A 19,520-nucleotide genomic window follows, 5' to 3' on the forward strand; every position below is an offset into this window, starting at 1 on the left:
TATATCGAATACCTTGTTATGGTTTCTGAAGTGTGATTGTCACTAGCCTATATCAAATACCTTTTTATGGTTTCTGAAGTGGGATTGTCATTAGCCTATATCGAATACCTTGTTATTGTTTCTGAAGTGTTATTGTCACTAGCCTATATCGAATACCTTGTTATGGTTTCTGAAGTGGGATTGTCACTAGCCTATATCGAATACCTTGTTATGGTTTCTGAAGTGTTATTGTCACTAGCCTATATTTAATACCTTGTTATTGTTTCTGAAGTGGGATTGTCACTAGGCTATATCAAATACCTTTTTATGATTTATGCCAGGTCAGGGTAGGTCCTTTCGGGATGTCTGACCACAGCTCTCGAGAACCCAAGGCGGCTTGCAGGTTCCCCCTCTTGGGTTCTCAGCTGATGGTATGGACCACAGACGGCTCCATGTGAACTACTATCCCAACGCTCTGTTTTAACATTTGCTGTAGAAACGTTTTGGAAAAATAAAGCCCTCGACTTTCAAGCCACATTAAATTAATTTCACAAACGCAAAATATACACTTACTGTTTAAACGGTTTTAACACAGTTGCAGCCCTCAGTATTTTTCGGTTACAACACTATTCTGGGGTCCTTCTTCCGTTGCGCGGAGGTGTTTGGGAGACGCTCCGATAGCTAATTAAATCACCTGGACACCTCTGTCTTCTGTAAACAAGCGCTGTAACATGGAAATATGGCCCTGTGATAACCATAACCCTATAAAGGTGTGTATTAATTGAACCTTTAGTTTAAAAATATATATATTTCTTGAATATGTGAAAGTTAAGTTCCAAATGTTTCTAAAACCGTATCGCAAATTACGTGTATTGACATTTAGAGTAAGCTTTGGGACAGCGTCGGTGCATTTGCATAATAATAATATGCCATTTAGCAGACGCTTTTATCCAAAGCGACTTACAGTCATGCGTGCATACATTTTTTTTTTGTGTATGGGTGGTCCCGGGGATCGAACCCACTACCTTGGCGTTACAAGCGCCGTGCTCTACCAGCTGAGCTACAGAGGACCACAATGAACATATGATCATGAATATATGTTATATGTTTAACATTACCGTCTATGAACGTGCCCAATTCTGATATATTGTCAAATTATTAGCAAAATAGCTGATCTGATTGGCCAAAATACCAATTGGTGGAAAAAGATCAGAATTAGGCTGCCTGTGTAAACGCAGCCATGAAGTTACAGAGCTCTAGGCCTACCTTAGGGTGGCTTCCACTGGGAAGTGGGAAGTCTTAAGTCCGACATGAATGTGTTGAGGTGCCTTGGAACAATTAAGCTAGCTAATAATAAAGTTAGCTAGTTTGCTTAACATTGAAATATGGTAAAATTAACTACATTCTCCATATTGATAAGGTTAAAATTGTCAAAATGGATTTGTAATCTTTTGGTTTAAAAGGTTAAAGGTCAGTGGAGGAACTCTGAAAAAAATGAGGTCAAGGTCAAATATTCAGTTCGGAAAGTCTGAGCTCTAGAAAGCGCTGGAAAGGTGGCATCCTATGAAGGTGCCACGTTGAAAGTCACTGAGCTCTTCAGTACAGGCCATTCTACTGCCAATGTTTGTCTATGGCGATTGCATGGCTGTGTGCTCGATTTTATACACCTGTTGCTGAAATAGCAGACTCCATTAATTTGTAGGGGTGTCCACATACTTTTGGTGATGTAGTGTATAGGCCAGTAGACATTTTGCCTTTTGTGCTTGAGAGGAATATAGCTATTTAAAAAATTAGGCCAATTAGGCCTACCTTAACGTTAGTTTTGCAAGTATTTATCAATTATCAATTTTCGCCAATACCTAATTGTAAATAACCTACATCTCTGGATCTAGTCTTCTCTATCACCTTCACTGTAAATAGATACCACCAATTTTGCAGCTAATGCCGAGTCCTCATTTATTTTTATTTATTTCCCTTTTCTAGTCAGTGCCTAAAGCTGAACCAATATGCTGCTGCTCCTCATTAAATGATTTGACTCGATGCTACCCCCTCCCGACTGAAAATCATCATTACAGCAGGTTACAGAAGAATTCCGTAAACATCCCAAGCGTCACTTCCGGTTATATTTTGACAGCAAAACACTGCACATTTTTGCAAATCGAAACTCTGATCCCCGTTATATGGTTATTTTAACACCTTTTGTGTTTTATACTGCACATTTATTAGCTAATTTTACTTGTGTGGCGGAATTGACAGTGTTCAGAAAGAGATCAGTCTTCTGCTTCTAGCAAAAGATGAAGGTGAGTATTTTGTTGAATCGTACCCTTAGCTACGCTTTTGAAATGCAAGTCTAAGGCAGCAATCTCACATTTTCGCATTCAAGATAAAGAAAATGTGTCTTTATTGCAGTTGTATTGCAGACGTTTCACGTAGTGTACAATGCTGGTGTCATACAGGAAAATGCACATCGTGTACTTCACTCGAGTTCCTCCCCCCTTAATAGCCAGCCCACTGTGATGCTCTTTCAGTAAAAACAAGAGACTATTTGTTTGCTACGTATGTAGCGACTTCACTGCTGCAGAACATGTTGCTGATTACTTTGTGTACGTTTGTTGCTGATTACTTTGTGTACGTTTGTTACAGACACGTGATACACAGCAGCCACTTTGACATGTAACAGTATTCCTGCTGTCTCTATTGTCTGGCCAATTATAAGTGTGTCAGTGTAATAGGATTATTTTACCTAGCGCCACATCATCATCGTTTCTATTCTATTATGTTTAATTATTTAGATCAAACATAAAGTTTTCATATTAAGCTTTTTTTTGGTAACTTTCTTTATTCTCAATTTATTTATTTGATCCCTGCACTATTTATCCCCATAATCATACTGCATAAGATTATTATTATGTTATCATGAATGATTTCCTCATTTGAACTGGGAAATGCAACTATATGAGATATAATAGCCCAATATAATATTACACGCTGACTTGTCCTGTAGGTTCCTAGTGATGAAAATGAGTTGGTGGAGGAAGCCAGTAGCAGTTCAACATCAGTAGACAACTCCAACAACGAGGAGATTCCTCCTTATCTACGTGAAGAACCTCCTGAAGGTACGATCATGCTCTCTAATTAATCAGATCTATCTGAGTTTCGGTTCAAACAAACTACTGAAAAGGGCTCGAATATTGAAACATGTATTTTTGTGTTTGTGACTGAAGAGTCCATTGCAATGAACATTAATCAACATGGGATATAATTTATATGATATGTTCTCTGACATGGATGTCTTAGTTTCCTTGCACTGTGCTCTTATAGAGATATAGCTTACATTAATTAATGTCCACTCTGAAACTACTGTAACAGCAGTTTGTATTTGCTCTGAGAGGGCGTCCAGCCGTAGTTCAGAAATAGTCAAGTCATTCGCCTCATGATCATATCTGATGACGCAGTATATCTGATGATGCAGTATAGCCTAGCAGCCTGCAGAGGGGCATATTGGCCAACAGAAGGTTTTGATCATCATTTAACATGCAACAACATAGAAACAGTAGGTGGTAGTGAAGCCACATCCCAAGACCTAGGTTCTGTCTGTCATTTGCCGTGCTTATACAGGCTAAAATATAAGGGTATTGGTCATTACTTTAATTTACACCACTAGAGTCAGAGTAAATGCTACATTTAATTATTCTGCACTACAACCATGTATGCCAATTCGCACAGCTCGTGGCTGCGCTATAATATAATGATATGAGGCGATTGCTATCTGTCTTGTGGGGATAATGAGATAATTCATTTCTTCAAGAAACAGGCTGCATCCCAAATGGCATCCTATTCCCTATATAGTGCACTACATTTGACCAGAGCGCTATGGGCCCCGGTGAAATGTAGTGCGCTATGTAGGGAATAGGGTTTTATTTGGGACACACAAACTGTATGTAAATGAGTCAAATAATGATCAGCTGCCTCATCATTATTCCAGATCTTGCTCCTGATACAGGCTAATGTTTTAAGCAGACCTGGCTTCAAATACTATTTAAAGTATCAAACTATTCCAAATCTTTAGAAACTTTTACCGTTGGCTTTAGTCTGCGTGGAGTGCCAAATGGGGTTTGCACTATTCTATTGGTTAAATTGCGCCAGGCTCATTCAAGACGGTGAAGTATTTTAAATAGTCAAATAGTATTTGAACCCAGGTCTGCTGTTAAGATGAAGACATTCATACATCTGTTTTTCACACTGATGCCTTCCACTTTCCACACTCTCCTCCCAACATTACATTAATCAGATCTAGGCCTAATTGTGTCTGTCAATATCCAACTTCAGTGGAAAGAAATGTACGCCTAACTCACCTCATTTAAGTGCATAGGTCCTAATCCCATGTGCAAAGAAAGCATGAAGCTGTCAGTACATTTTAGGAAACATAAAACGGAATATGGATATAAACTCTGCCTTCGTCTTCTCTTTGAGAAAACTATTTTTATGCCTCTCTTTTTTAATGTCATTTATGGACACTACAAAGCAACTAAGTTATGGTAATTCTCTTTCTGGAAACAAACAAACCCTATTTTTGGTCAAGGACTGGAAATAGCTTCAATCTGATTCACCAAAGTATCACTGCTGTATATTTGAAACAATTTGTTGCTATCATTTACAGAGGCATTGCCAGAATGGGAGGTTATTATATCTGGTGATCAGGCTGTATTAGGGAATAATACTGATTTTGGCTTTTCATCCTACGTTGAAAGTAGTATGAGCTTGGTATGGGTATTTTAATTGTGTGTACCTGATGCCTGGTACAATAACTAGGTTGCATTACATCCCTATCTTTATAGTTGCCCTGTGAATAGCCTATGTGAATGTTAAGTGTTTTACGTCCTATAAAGTTCTGTTTTTAACAATCTCCCAGCATGGAGTCTCATGTATCAGTGGTCGTTGTAAGTCTACAAGATTTTTAATTTCTATTTTTTTTCATCACCATCATGTCAGAGAGGTATATGTAAGTCTTTCTTGGGAGGAAAGGGACTTGAAGTGATTTTCTACTCTAGCAGTTCTACATTTTACCCGGCTGCAGTTGAGAGCTAGTCTAAGACCCAGTACAAATCTGTATTCTCTGGAACCCAAACAAACAGGATTAAAACAGGAAATGGCCGACAGGATATGAGGTGCCATGTTCACAGAATCAGCATCAGTCAGCCAGTGTACTGTGCCCCTAGAATCCATCTGTATTACTGGGCCAGGCCTTCTATGCTTCCTTTTCAATCATAGGAAGGCCTCCACAGTAGGTTTGATGAGTTACAGTGGGTGGCCATTCTATTGCATACCAGATTGAATAGGCCTAGTTGTTGTATTTTCTATTTATTTTTATTTGTATTGGATCCGATTGAGAACAATAACTATGTCAGGCATTTCATTGACCAATTATATGGTTCAGTGCAGCTCAAGGACTCCATCCTACAGATAATGTGGGATGTGAAGTTAGGAGATGTCCATGTACTTGCCATTTGATGTTCACCTGCAGTATGAGTACTGTACCCATCAGAAATCAATCGTCAATTAATTAAATAGCAACTCGAATCAGTCATTCTCATGACAGTCACATATCATCAGTAGAAACCACTACAACACGACCTGCCCATCCCTTCCACACCACTACAACATCAAAACAGCCTAAAATACATGGCTTGTTTGTTCCTTGTCATAACTTGTTACCAAAGTTTCTCCTGAGGGGTATCGGCTAGAATTCCATCTGTTACGAGTTATTAATAGAACCAAATTAAGTTTGATCGACTTTTTCTCCCTGTTTCTCCTGTCCTGTTTGCTGGTGCAGTGTAGGCTGCTCCATCATGCTGACAGCTCCAGTGCATGTCAGGGGAAAATGGTGATGTACAGAGTAACTGTGATGGATGGACTGTCACACAGCTGAACTCTCAGCCAGACTGTGTGTGTGTGTGTGTGTGTGTGTGTGTGTGTGTGTGTGTGTGTGTGTGTGTGACAGTGCGTGCGTGCTACTCCCCCCAAGTCCTATCCCAACAGCCTGTCCACCTGTGTCTCTGCCTAGCTTTTGATTAGTAGGAGAACACCTCCCAGCTCCAGTCTTCTGTGTGACCCGATCCCAGGCATCACAGAGACACAGCCTTGTTCTGGTCACAGTGATACAGATGAAGGATCTTAATTTGAGCTAGTGTGTGTGTCCATCTCCATCACAGGCCTCCTGCGAGGAGTCAGGGGGGAGACGACCCTTCTGTGTTTAATGAGAAGGAAACACACACACACACAAAGCAAACATAGAGTGCAGAGAGAGAGTCGTTCAGTTCCTAGGCCTGTACTCCACCCTGTGTGTTATTGTCAAATCCTGTCTGGACGCCATCTGGAACTATCTCCATCCACTCTGTGGCTGTGTCCAAAATAGCACCCTATTCCCTGCCCTGTATGTAGTGCCTATGTAGTACACAGTGTAGGGAATAGGGTGCTATTTCAGATTCAGCCCGTGTCTGCCTGCTTCCAGGAAGACCTCGCTTCATATTTGTGTCACCTCGATGCGTTGTCGGCTCAGTGGAAATGGTTATCTGGCCATAAAATGCACCGTCATGCTGAGGTGCCATACTGTTGGTTGAGGAGAGCTCCTCAGTCTATCACTTACAATCAACATCACTGGTCTGACTGGGAGTTTGATTTACTGGCTACTCTGAGATCTGTCAGTAAAGCTCAAAAAATGTTTTGCTGATCTCCATAACCATAGAAAAGTGAGGAGAGAGGACTGAATGCACACACTTACTATACGAATCCACGCACACGCACGCACACACACACACGTCAGTGGTCAACATTCTGTCCTATAACAATATCACTCACCCATTCAAGTATGGATCACACCACTGGCATACAAGCGTATATGCCAGGCCTAATAAACATTGGAGAATATAGACAGTATTATCTCAGGGAGGGAACAACTAGAAGGCAACTACGTCATTGTTTATCATGAAACAGAAATAGAGGAAAAGATTTGATGACTGTGTTTGTATCCCATTTGACCACATAGATGTATTTTTATTGAAGACATCCCCTGAATGTTTGTTCACATGTCTGTGTTACTGTTAACCAAATCCTCCTCTGGGAGGCTTGGCAAATATATACTTGTCAAATATGAGCAATTTAGATTAAGAAAAGTGAGCTGTTTGTGTTGTGGATGTTCATATCCAATTATTTTCCACAGCGTGTTATTTTGTCTTATCAGCTAATTTCTGTCAGCAGTCATACATTGATAATGTGGTGGGGCTGACAGGTTGAGAGAAGAACTCTCCTTCCTCACTGCTGCTGTGTTCAAAGCACTGACAGTCTCTCTATAGCAGACTTTCTGCAAGAACAATTAAAATCAGCAAGGTGCCAAGTCTGCCATCTGTGCTGGCAAATTATGACACTTCATTACTTTATTGGCCCATCTCTCTCTCTCTCTCTCTCTCTCTCTCTCTCTCTCTCTCTCTCTCTCTCTCTCTCTCTCTCTCTCTCTCTCTCTCTCTCTCTCTCTCTCTCTCTCTCTCTCTCTCTCTCTCTCTCTCTCTCTCTCTCTCTCTCTCTCTCTCTCTCTCTCTCTCTCTCTCTCTCTCTCTCTCTCTCTCTCTCTCTCTCTCTCTCTCTCGTCTCTTTCTCTTCCGTCTCTTTCTCTTCCGTCTCTTTCTCTCTCTCTCGTCTCTTTCTCTTCCGTCTCTTTCTCTTCCGTCTCTTTCTCTCTGAAACCTACAGTAGTTAGCCTACCTTTTGTATCATAAGGAATCAGAGGTTAATCTAGCCAAATCTAGATGTAATATTTCCGTTCTGTTGCTGCTCTACCACAATTTGTATGGTGCTACGAGCAGCGGCGAGTATCTCATGTGTTGGGTGGAGAAATGGCCTAAACTGTCTAGGACCCACAGCGGCCAATGTAACTCAGATGCCAATGTAACTCAGATGCCAATGTAACTCAGATGCCAATGTAACTCAGATGCCAATGTAACTCAGCCTGTGTTATTATGTGGCAGTAGTAGGTCAGCAGAGAGGAGTGTGTATTTATTCAGCCTAACTCATCTGTCTGGTCCTAAACTGGCTCAGCTACTCAGGTATTAAAGTCACATTCCTCATCTGCCCCAGGTGCATGGATATTGAATACATTCATTGATGGTTGCAGAGGAAAATGGAACTCAGAGCTTTGTCCATCTTTGGTTTTCTGGGACACAAGGGGATGCTAGCCGTCAGCGATACTACAAGCATTACCACCAACCAACGTGTTCGAAGTTAAAGTCCTGTAGTTGACAATGCCTTCACTTCTGAATCCTGCTGTATATCCTGCCATCTGGCCAGATCACAAGGACAACCATTGTAGGAGAGATAGCTGAGATGAGAGCATAGCTTTCAGCTTTGCTCCTCTTCTTTCCATGGACACTAGGGATTGTTCAGAGAGACACGCTACAAACATAATTATCAACCAACCTGTCAAAAGTTGCTTTACTGTAGACAGTTTACCTTAACTTTACAATACTTCCTGTGTCTTCTGTTCTGCCATATGGCCTTAGCACAAGGACAGAGTAGATAGAGGATAGAGAACCTTTGCTCAGATTAAAGCACAGCTTTCGCTGTAAACTCCCAGGTCTCCAAGACAACACACCACCACATGCCTTTGTGTGTTGAAGTATTGAAAATAATCTTCACCTGTAACCTCTGACCTCTCACCTTCCCATTGAAACTTCCAGGTGTACCTTCATGCTTTATGCAGTGTGGTGCACATAGTGATCATAGAAAATAAACATATTATTGCTCATAGTGAAAATGGAACAGAAACGACATCTTACCATGTCTACTAGTTTGTATTTCAGCATTCGTTAAAAACATTTACCTCGGGGGGCTTAATTTTCAGTCCACTAAGCTAGATGTCGATCAGTTGTACTGTACAGTGGGGAAAAAAGTATTTAGTCAGCCACCAATTGTGCAAGTTCTCCCACTTAAAAGGATGAGAGAGGCCTGTAATTTTCATCATAGGTACACGTCAACTATGACAGACAAATAGAGATTTTTTTTCTCCAGAAAATCACATTGTAGGATTTTTAATGAATTTATTTGCAAATTATGGTGGAAAATAAGTATTTGGTCACCTACAAACAAGCAAGATTTCTGGCTCTCACAGACCTGTAACTTCTTCTTTAAGAGGCTCCTCTGTCCTCCACTCGTTATCTGTATTAATGGCACCTGTTTGAACTTGTTATCAGTATAAAAGACACCTGTCCACAACCTCAAACAGTCACACTCCAAACTCCACTATGGCCAAGACCAAAGAGCTGTCAAAGGACACCAGAAACAAAATTGTAGACCTGCACCAGGCTGGGAAGACTGAATCTGCAATAGGTAAGCAGCTTGGTTTGAAGAAATCAACTGTGGGAGCAATTATTAGGAAATGGAAGACATACAAGACCACTGATAATCTCCCTCGATCTGGGGCTCCACGCAAGATCTCACCCCGTGGGGTCAAAATGATCACAAGAACGGTGAGCAAAAATCCCAGAACCACACGGGGGGACCTAGTGAATGACCTGCAGAGAGCTGGGACCAAAGTAACAAAGCCTACCATCAGTAACACACTACGCCGCCAGGGACTCAAATCCTGCAGTGCCAGACGTGTCCCCCTGCTTAAGCCAGTACATGTCCAGGCCCGTCTGAAGTTGCTAGAGTGCATTTGGATGATCCAGAAGAGGATTGGGAGAATGTCAGATGAAACCAAAATATGAACTTTTTGGTAAAAACTAAACTCGTCGTGTTTGGAGGACAAAGAATGCTGAGTTGCATCCAAAGAACACCATACCTACTGTGAAGCATGGGGGTGGAAACATCATGCTTTGGGGCTGTTTTTCTGCAAAGGGACCAGGACGACTGATCCGTGTAAAGGAAAGAATGAATGGGGCCATGTATCGTGAGATTTTGAGTGAAAACCTGAAGATGAAACGTGGCTGGGTCTTTCAGCATGACATGAAGGAGTGGCTTCGTAAGAAGCATTTCAAGGTCCTGGAGTGGCCTAGCCAGTCTCCAGATCTCAACCCCATAGAAAATCTTTGGAGGGAGTTGAAAGTCCGTGTTGCCCAGTGACAGCCCCAAAACATCACTGCTCTAGAGGAGATCTGCATGGAGGAATGGGCCAAAATACCAGCAACAGTATGTGAAAACCTTGTGAAGACTTACAGAAAACGTTTGACCTGTGTCATTGCCAACAAAGGGTATATAACAACGTTTTGAGAAACTTTTGTTATTGACCAAATACTTATTTTCCACCATAATTTGCAAATAAATTCATTAAAAATCCTACAATGTGATTTTCTGGATTTTTTTTCCTCATTTTGTCTGTCATAGTTGACGTGTACCTATGATGAAAATTACAGGCCTCTCATCTTTTTAAGTGGGAGAACTTGCACAATTGGTGGCTGACTAAATACTTTTTTTCCCCACTGTACGTTGGTCTTGCCTGCTGATAATTACATATTGATCAGTTAAATCACCAGATCAGCTTTCATCTCCAACATGATCAAAGGAAACTGCCTGCCTACTATTCTCTGTCTCTCTCTCTCTTTCTGTCTCTCTCTTTCTGTCTATCTTTCTCTGTTATCTGTCTCTGTCTCTGTCTCTGTCTCTCTCTGTCTCTGTCTCTCTCTTTCTCTGTCTCTGTCTCTCTGTCCCTTTCTCTGTCTCTGTCTCTGTCTCTGTCTCTGTCTCTGTCTCCCCCCCTTTTATACACACACACCCTGCTACCATCCAAATGTGGCCATACATCCCATAAACAGAACCTGTATGGCTGCCGTGGAAACGGCTCGGGTGATGGATGGATGTCTCTGTTAGATCCCTCACAGCACAAACACTGACACGAAATGCTGTGTTTGTGTGTGTGTGTGTGTGTGTGTGTGTGTGTGTGACATGAGATGGAGGAGCTGAACAGCTTTGATTTTATTCCATAAATCCCAGCAGATGAGGGATTGGGTCCTGTCAGGGCCAGCAGAAATTCAGACTTATTTCTCATCCAGCCTCCCAGTCAGTGTCCGAGTGGGCTGAGGGGAGAGGCTCAGAGAGGGGAGAGCTGGACTTCAAGCGGGCAGGCAGTCTGGGATTTGGGAAGCTGTTTAATGGTAATTTCAATTATTGATGTATACCCATTGATTCCTGATGAATAGAATGAGTTTAGCACCACCGCCTGTCTTTATTATGTTAATGTTTTAAATGTATGTAAATGGTGAAGTATTTTGTCTGTAATGTATTTTTCGATATGTGTCGGACCCCAATAACCCTAAGTCCTACAACAGAGTAGTGGACAGGAAGCATGGGAATGGCTTATAGGACAATACTAGTTTTGTTTACCAGACCATGCTATTTCATATCAAGGAAATCATGTTTTCTTTTCTTGAAAAGCTTCTGTGCTGTACAAACCTTGCCTGTTATATGTTGTCGTGACGTGACTTTCATTAATATGATGACTGTTATTTATCGAATCAATTAACTATGTTTAATTGTTACTAGATTAAATTAATCATGTAACAATTAACTCATTAGGATTTGGGGCACCACGGAATAAGTTGTTTATAGAGTTACCATCTCCCGAATTAAACTGTAAAGGTCTTTACCTATCAATATGTATGAAACAGTCAACGTATTAATCATTACCTCTTATCAGTCTCATTCTGAACGGTCGTAGACTTCTTGGATCCACAAGAACCCCAGCTTTACTTATGATTCAGCACTACACAAATTGGCTTAATTATTTATTTACTAGCTAACTAAATAATAACACAGAATACATACATACTTAATACATGAGAAAAAGTCCCTAGCGGACTAACAACAGCATGACTGCTTGGATATCAAAAGAGGGAGGAGTAGATAGAGAGAGTCAAACTTATCCTTGATACATTTGGAAGCTACCCTCAAAGTTTAATTTAGAGTTCAATGTGTCAAATCGGAGGGCCTGTTGTCTGGACCTCTGGCCGTCTCTATGGGGGTGCCACAGGGTTCAATTCTTGGGCCGACTCTATTCTCTGTGTATATCAATGATGTTGCTCTTGCTGCTGGTGAAGCTCGGCTCCACCTCTATGCGGACGACACCATTTTGTATACATCTGGCCCTTCATTGGACACTGTGTTAACAAACCTCCAAACGAGCTTCAACGCCATACAACACTCCTTCCGTAGCCTCCAACTGCTCTTAAACACTAGTAAAACTAAATGCATGCTGTTCAATCGAACGCTGCTTGCACCCGCCCACCCCACTAGAATCACTACTCTCGGCGGGTCTGACCTAGAGTATGTGGACAACTACAAATACCTAGGTGTCTGGTTAGACTGTAAACTCTCCTTCCAGACACACATTAAGCATCTCCAATCAAAAGTTAGATCTAGAATCGGCTTCCTATTTCGCAAACAAAGCCTCCTTCACTCATGCTGCCAAACATGCCCTCGTAAAACTGACTATCCTACCGATCCTTGACTTCGGCGATGTCATTTACAAAATAGCCTCCAACACTCTACTCAGCAAATTGGATGTAGTCTATCACAGTGCCATCCGTTTAGTCACCAAAGCCCCATACACTACCCACCATTGTGACCTGTACGCTCTTGTTGGCTGGCCCTCACTACATATTCGTCGCCAAACCCACTGGCTCCAGGTCATCTATAAATCACTGCTAGGCAAATCCCTGTCTTATCTTAGCTCACTGGTCACCATAGCAACACCCACCCGTAGTCTGCGCTCCAGCAGGTATATCTCACTGGTCATCCACAAAGCCAACACCTCCTTTGGCCGCCATTCCTTCCAGTTCCCTGCTGCCAATGACTGGAACAAACTCCAAAAATCTCTGAAGCTGGAGACTCTTATCTCCCTCACTAAATTTAAGCATCAGTTGTCAGAGCAGCTTACCGATCACTGCACCTGTACACAGCCATTCTGAAATTAGCCCACCCAACTACCTCATCCCCATATTGTTATTTATTTTGCTAATTTGCACCCCAGTATCTCTATTTGCACATCATCTTTTGCACGTCTATCATTCCAGTGTTAATACGAAATTGTAACTATTTTGCACTATGGCCTTACCTCCATAACTTACTACATTCGCACACACTGTATATATATTTTCTGTTTGTATTTTTGACTTTATGTTTTGTTTACCCCATATGTAACTCTGTGTTGTTGTTTTTATCGCACTGCTTTGCTTTATCTTGGCCAGGTCACAGTTGTAAATGAGAACTTGTTCTCAACTGACTTACCTGGTTAAATAAAGGTGAAATAAATAAATAAATAAAAAAGTAATCATAATACTTTGCTCACGAACCACCGCCCGTTTGGGGTAAGAAATCATGAATGTATTTACGTGTAGAATGTCTTCCTTTGTCATTTATCTCTGTTGGACTCGAGCCTTCTTGGGAAGGGGTCAGTTGGTGTCCTGAGTCAGTGTAATACTCTGGTTGTCCACCAGAGGTCAGAATGTCCTTCTTCTTAGTTGTCCTGGTCTTATAATAATAATAATAATAATAATAATAATAATAATAATAATATGCCATTTAGCAGACGCTTTTATCCAAAGCGACTTACAGTCATGTGTGCATACATTTTTACGTATGGGTGGTCTCGGGGATCGAACCCACTACCCTGGCGTTACAAGCGCCATGCTCTACCAATTGAGCTACAAAGGACCACAGTGGAGTGTTTTCAGAGCAGAAACTCAGATGCACCAATGATTGTCTAAAATGGGATGTTTCTCCTTCCCACCTCCTGTGGTTAGTCAAAGTTCTAGATCCCTTTACACGGACAGCTGCAGACTGGCAAATGTTCTGGTCTGGTGAGTTTATCTTCTTCACCCCGGGTTGAGGTTCAAAGTTCTAACCATTTCAAACGTGTGGACTACCGTCTCCACGCTTTCTGGTCTAACCATTTTAAGCCATGTAGCCACAGCTCCACGCTTTCTGGTCTAACCATTTTAAGCCATGTAGCCACAGCTCCACGCTTTCTGGTCTGATGTGAAAGGCTTTTTATGCGCTCTGGGTAAAAAGGGGCGTTCCATCATGCTGACACGATCTCTGATCTCACTTGGGGCGTGGCTAGTTTATATAAAAACAATTAGCTCATTAGAAAACTAAAATCACATTCCTATCTTAACAAAAATACTCTAATCCTTAATCATATATTTTATACAACATTTGGATGTAAACTTGGCAGATAGAATGTGCACACTTTCCGAGTTACAGTATTTTCTTTATACCATCCTTAATGACATCACAAAATAATAAACAATGTGACGTCTTTAGATCCCCACTGACCATTCCAAACATTCGGATGTTAGAAATATTGTTCCAGTGTTTACTTTTTGGACGTTATAGTTTTGGCGGCAAAAGTATTCTGTAGACAAAGTGCATTCCTTTAGTAATACTGAAGAGCAAGAGGGAGATTCCCCTCCTGCCTAATTTATGACAGAGTGTTAAGGTGTCAAAATCGGCCCAGCCCCCCTCCTCCCCTCTTCTGTGGGTGAGAGAGGGTCTGGCTATTGTCAACCATTGAAAAGCTGATCTGAGGCCTTGGATACTCAGCCAGGAGAGTCATGACAATGTTGTATTGTATAGTGCAGTGTTTCCTCTTCGTTCATTTAAGTGTGGCGCTGTGCCATGGCAGAATCATTGCCGCCACACCAAAATAAATGGTGTTCAATAATGTTCTGTAAAGCACATTTGCTTTTCTTGGTAAATAGATAATCTGTCTGTGTTCAAAACCGTTCTGAAGGTTATTTAGCTCTGTGAGTTGTGGCAGGCAGCCTGCAACTCAAGAAACACAGCGCGCCAGTGACTAGTGTGTGAGTGACCAGTGCTCAATACAGACGCTCTGCGGCGCGAAACACAATTCACTTGAATCACCTCAGAGTGCTCCTACGTGAGAAACTGCAAGAAAGGTATGTTAGCTTGTTTGTTTGACTAATGATAGCTAACCAACTAGTTAACCACATAAGCTAGCTATATCCTAAAAACTCTACTAACAGCTATCCAATATCCACAAATATGTTGATGATAGAAGCATGGTTAACTAATGTTACTAGTCTAGCAAGTTAGCTAGCTAGTTTGTTTGGAACTGTATCAAGTGCAAGCAAGATAGCTACATTTATCTGTCTTCGATTAGATTTTTTTTCCCCGGGTGAGTTTTATTGAAATATTTCCAGCCGCAGCGAGAGAGAAAGGGGGAGCAGGGCCAAGAGTGTCAGGTGACGTTAACTTAGCTATCTAACGTCAAATCAGCCTGAATTATATTAAACTTTCTTTAGTTAGCTAACTCTTAAGCTATCGTTTTTATAACAAGTGTATGGCTTATTTTACTAGACCGAGAAGAGGCAGAATCCCGGGAGTGAGGTAGGGACAGAATGGAGCAGAGGAGAGGAGAGAGCCAGGAGGGGAGATAAAAGGAGAGAGGAGAGCAGAGAGGAACAGAGGAGAGCAGAGTGGAACAGAGGAAATGAGAGAGGAGAGCAGAGTGGAACAGAGGAAAGGAGAGAGGAGAGCAGAGTGGAACAGAGGAAAGGAGAGAGGAGAGCAGAGTGGAACAGAGGAAAGGAGAGAGGAGAGCAGAGTGGAACAGAGGAAAGGAGAGAGGAGAGCAGAGTGGAACAGAGGAAAGGAGAGAGGAGAGCAGAGTGGAACAGAGGAAAGGAGAGAGGGAGAGCAGAGTGGAACAGAGGAAAGGAGAGAGGGAAAGCAGAGTGGAACAGAGGAAAGGAGAGAGGAGAGCAGAGTGGAACAGAGGAAAGGAGAGAGGAGAGCAGAGTGGAACAGAGGAAAGGAGAGAGGAGAGCAGAGTGGAACAGAGGAAAGGAGAGAGGAGAGCAGAGTGGAACAGAGGAAAGGAGAGAGGAGAGCAGAGTGGAACAGAGGAAAGGAGAGGAGAGCGGAGTGGAACAGAGGAAAGGAGAGAGCCAGGAGGGGAGATGGAAGGAGAAAAGGAGAGAGGAGAGCAGAGAGAAGGAGAAGAAAAAGGAGTAGATAGAGGATAGAGGAGAGGAGGAGGAGAGAAGAGTAAGGCCAAGTGCGCACCACCGGCAATCCGGATGGGACCCAAAGTGGCTTAAAATTGACAGACTGAAGCCGTGGCTATATAATACGCCACATGGTTCGTCAAATGTGCTTTAATTAGGCTAAGGGCTAAAAATGTTTGTGCGTATTTAGTCTGTACAAGTCTACAGCATTATGTGTTTATTTCTGAGCCAACTCCACCAGGACCTCGATGACCCAATGGGTCTGGGCGCATTCAACATCAAGGAGGAGGAGGAGAGGCCAGGTGGAGAAGACCAGGACCAGGGAGCAGTTCTGGGCTCGGTTCAGAGAGGAGGTAAAAACATTTGTTTTCAAATGCTGTGATGAAACCAATTTATTCATCGTGTGTTGGATAAACTAAAACAAACAGCTATTAATGACTTATTTTCTGTTTTGTGCTGTAATTAGGTCATGGATCCATATCTTGTTGGCCTCCAGGACAGCCTAGACCGGAGGTTCCAACACCTGGAGATTCTGGGGGCCTTCAGTGTGTTGTGTTCTCTAGTGAGAGGATCAACACCTTATCCTGACCCTCCTCTCCAGGCAGTTCTTGCAAGCGCCAGAGGTTGCTGTGTTGCAAGAGTTGCCCTCTTACAAGCAACGTGCTAGTTGGAGCATTCAAGGTATGGCATGAGTGTGACAATATTTTGAAGAGAACATTTTAGTTCAGTGTTGCCCAACCCTTTTTCCTGTTGAACTACCACTCTGTTTGCTCTTCTTTAATGTTGTACATCTTTTAGTTTTTCATGTATTTCAGGGGTTGGACCAGCTGACGGCAATGACAAAGTTGTTTGATGAGTGGGGGCAGTCTACCCCTGCCTTAGCCAGCTGGCAGCAATCGCACTGACCATACCAGTGTCTTCCGTTAATTGTGAGAGGGACTTCTCTGCAATGAAACGAGTAAGAACATTTAAATGTGAAAGTAGATCCTCTTTGTCCCTCTCCCTTCTCTTATTATTATCTCTGTTATTGCAGGTCAAAACAGACTAAAGGAACAGACTGCAGGGAGAGCATCTAGCCGCCTGCATGCGGCTCTCCATCAACGGCCCCCCCATCAAGGAGCTCAATTACAGGAGGGTGTTGGAAATCTTTTTCCCAAATCCCAGAAGAATAAAGTGCTCTGACAAAGGCTGTAAACTATGTCAGAACTAAGTTTTTGTCAGAACCTGGAAAGAGATTTCCAACGCCCTCCTTTTGTGATGAACATGAATTAGTGGGCTCTAATTAATGTTCAGTCAAATGTTCCTCTGTTTATTTTGTCAAGATAAACTATTTTTTTTCAGAAAGAAGGTCTCTGTTATGTTTCTTTAGATAGCTGCAGCACTCAACCTTAAACTGCATCCTGTATACTATAATAATTTTACCAATACGTTATTGAGCTAATTTGTGTGGGTGGAAATTATATTTTAGATGGTTTATTTGATTTTTTTTCCTTTTAAAAAGTCACCAGAACCAAAGCTTTTCAGACCCCGGAACCCCCACACCCCCACTAACCTTTCCCCCCACAGCTAACACATTTCCCAGAGGAAACACTGGTATAGTGGTTCTATGGGTTTATTATTAGCATAACGTATTTCCTCAAGTCTTTTACCAGGCACAATAGTGAGAATAGTTTTTGTTGAGCAGTGTAGCTAGCTAAGCTTATATCTATAAATAATTTCACCAGCAAACTGAATCCTTGCTGCATTCTCAGCCTCTATATTAAAAGTTGTGTGCTTGGACGGGACATGTTTTATGTCTATTATCTGACTTGGAATCTGGTGATTATTCGTCGAGCTGTTTTTAGAAGCATTATTCTTCTGTTTCTTTACAGTAGCCTACAACCATTCACCATCAGGGACATTCCTATTGTCCTGCTGCAGAACAAGCCTTGTACTACACTGTATTATATTCTCTCAGTGTAGGATAGTTTTCATTCCCACCACGTTTGGTTTCAACATGACTAGGCCTTCTATACGAGCACAATGGTTTATTCCTGTCTTTCCTCTTTTTGAAACTTCTTTTATTCTGCCTTTTTTTCCCCCTTTCTCATTGTTTTTGTTTGAGTATGCAGTTGTACTGATGATATATGCCAGATTCAGACATGTGCTGATGATATATCCCAGAGTCAGAGATGTTCTGATGATATATCCCAGAGTCAGAGATGATATATCCCAGAGTCATGATGATATATCCCAGAGTCAGAGATGTTCTGATGATATATCCCAGAGTCAGAGATGATATATCTCAGAGTCAGAGATGATATATCTCAGAGTCAGAGATGATATATCTCAGAGTCAGAGATGATATATCCCAGAGTCAGAGCTGTTCTGATGATATATCCCAGTCAGAGCTGTGCTGATGATATATCCTCTGTAGCTCAATTGGTAGAGCATGGCGCTTGTAACGCCAGGGTAGTGGGTTCGATCCCCGGGACCACCCATACGTAAAAATGTATGCACACACGACTGTAAGTCGCTTTGGATAAAAGCGTCTGCTAAATGGCATATTATTATTATTATTATTATTATGATATATCCCAGAGTCAGAGCTGTTCTGATGATATATCCCAGAGTCAGAGCTGTGCTGATGATATATCCCAGAGTCAGAGCTGTGCTGATGATATATCCCAGTCAGAGCTGTGCTGATGATATATCCCAGTCAGAACTTGTGCTGATGATATATCCCAGTCAGAGCTGTGCTGATGATATATCCCAGAGTCAGAGCTGTGCTGATGATATATCCCAGTCAGAGCTGTGCTGATGATATATCCCAGAGTCAGAGCTGTTCTGATGATATATCCCAGTCAGAGCTGTTCTGATGATATATCCCAGAGTCAGAGCTGTTCTGATTATATATCCCAGTCAGAGATGTGCTGATGATATATCCCAGTCAGAGCTGTTCTGATGATATATCCCAGTCAGAGCTGTGCTGATGATATATCCCAGAGTCAGAGCTGTGCTGATGATATATCCCAGAGTCAGAGCTGTGCTGATGATATATCCCAGTCAGAGCTGTGCTGATGATATATCCCAGTCAGAGCTGTGCTGATGATATATCCCAGAGTCAGAGCTGTGCTGATGATATATCCCAGTCAGAACTGTGCTGATGATATATCCCAGTCAGAGCTGTGCTGATGATATATCCCAGAGTCAGAGCTGTGCTGATGATATATCCCAGTCAGAGCTGTGCTGATGATATATCCCAGAGTCAGAGCTGTTCTGATGATATATCCCAGTCAGAGCTGTTCTGATGATATATCCCAGTCAGAGCTGTGCTGATGATATATCCCAGTCAGAGCTGTGCTGATGATATATCCCAGTCAGAGCTGTTATGATGATATATCCCAGTCAGAGCTGTGCTGATGATATATCCCAGTCAGAGCTGTGCTGATGATATATCCCAGTCAGAGCTGTTCTGATGATATATCCCAGAGTCAGAGCTGTGCTGATGATATATCCCAGTCAGAGCTGTTCTGATGATATATC

General features: G+C 42.0%; 1 protein-coding gene and 2 long non-coding RNA genes across 4 annotated transcripts in view; 2 read left to right on the forward strand and 1 right to left on the reverse strand.

The window, feature by feature from the left end:
- Window positions 1-300: 300 nt before the first annotated feature.
- On the reverse strand, window positions 301-743 carry LOC123481384. The gene is made up of 2 exons (XR_006657077.1): window positions 553-743; window positions 301-469 (listed from the first exon to the last, which is right to left on the reverse strand). It is a non-coding gene; the product is annotated as an uncharacterized LOC123481384 (long non-coding RNA).
- A 1,359-nt stretch (window positions 744-2,102) lies between these two features.
- The window catches only part of LOC121531648 (transmembrane protein 263-B), a 37,103-nt gene continuing 19,685 nt past the window's right edge, over window positions 2,103-19,520 (forward strand). The window contains exons 1-2 of the mRNA XM_041836999.2: window positions 2,103-2,279; window positions 2,984-3,095. Of these exons, the coding sequence (XP_041692933.1) occupies window positions 2,274-2,279; window positions 2,984-3,095 (118 nt within the window). The 5' untranslated portion in view covers window positions 2,103-2,273. The remainder of the gene's footprint in view (window positions 2,280-2,983; window positions 3,096-19,520) is intronic.
- LOC123493207 lies at window positions 15,975-17,277 on the forward strand. 2 transcript variants are annotated; one of them, XR_006661987.1, is made up of 4 exons: window positions 15,975-16,348; window positions 16,462-16,676; window positions 16,811-16,953; window positions 17,029-17,277. It is a non-coding gene; the product is annotated as an uncharacterized LOC123493207 (long non-coding RNA). The 2 variants fall into 2 exon arrangements; XR_006661986.1 differs by having other exon boundaries at window positions 16,462-16,953.

Source organism: Coregonus clupeaformis, chromosome 19 (genome assembly GCF_020615455.1).
Source record: "Coregonus clupeaformis isolate EN_2021a chromosome 19, ASM2061545v1, whole genome shotgun sequence".
Classification (NCBI taxonomy): Eukaryota; Metazoa; Chordata; class Actinopteri; order Salmoniformes; family Salmonidae; genus Coregonus; species Coregonus clupeaformis.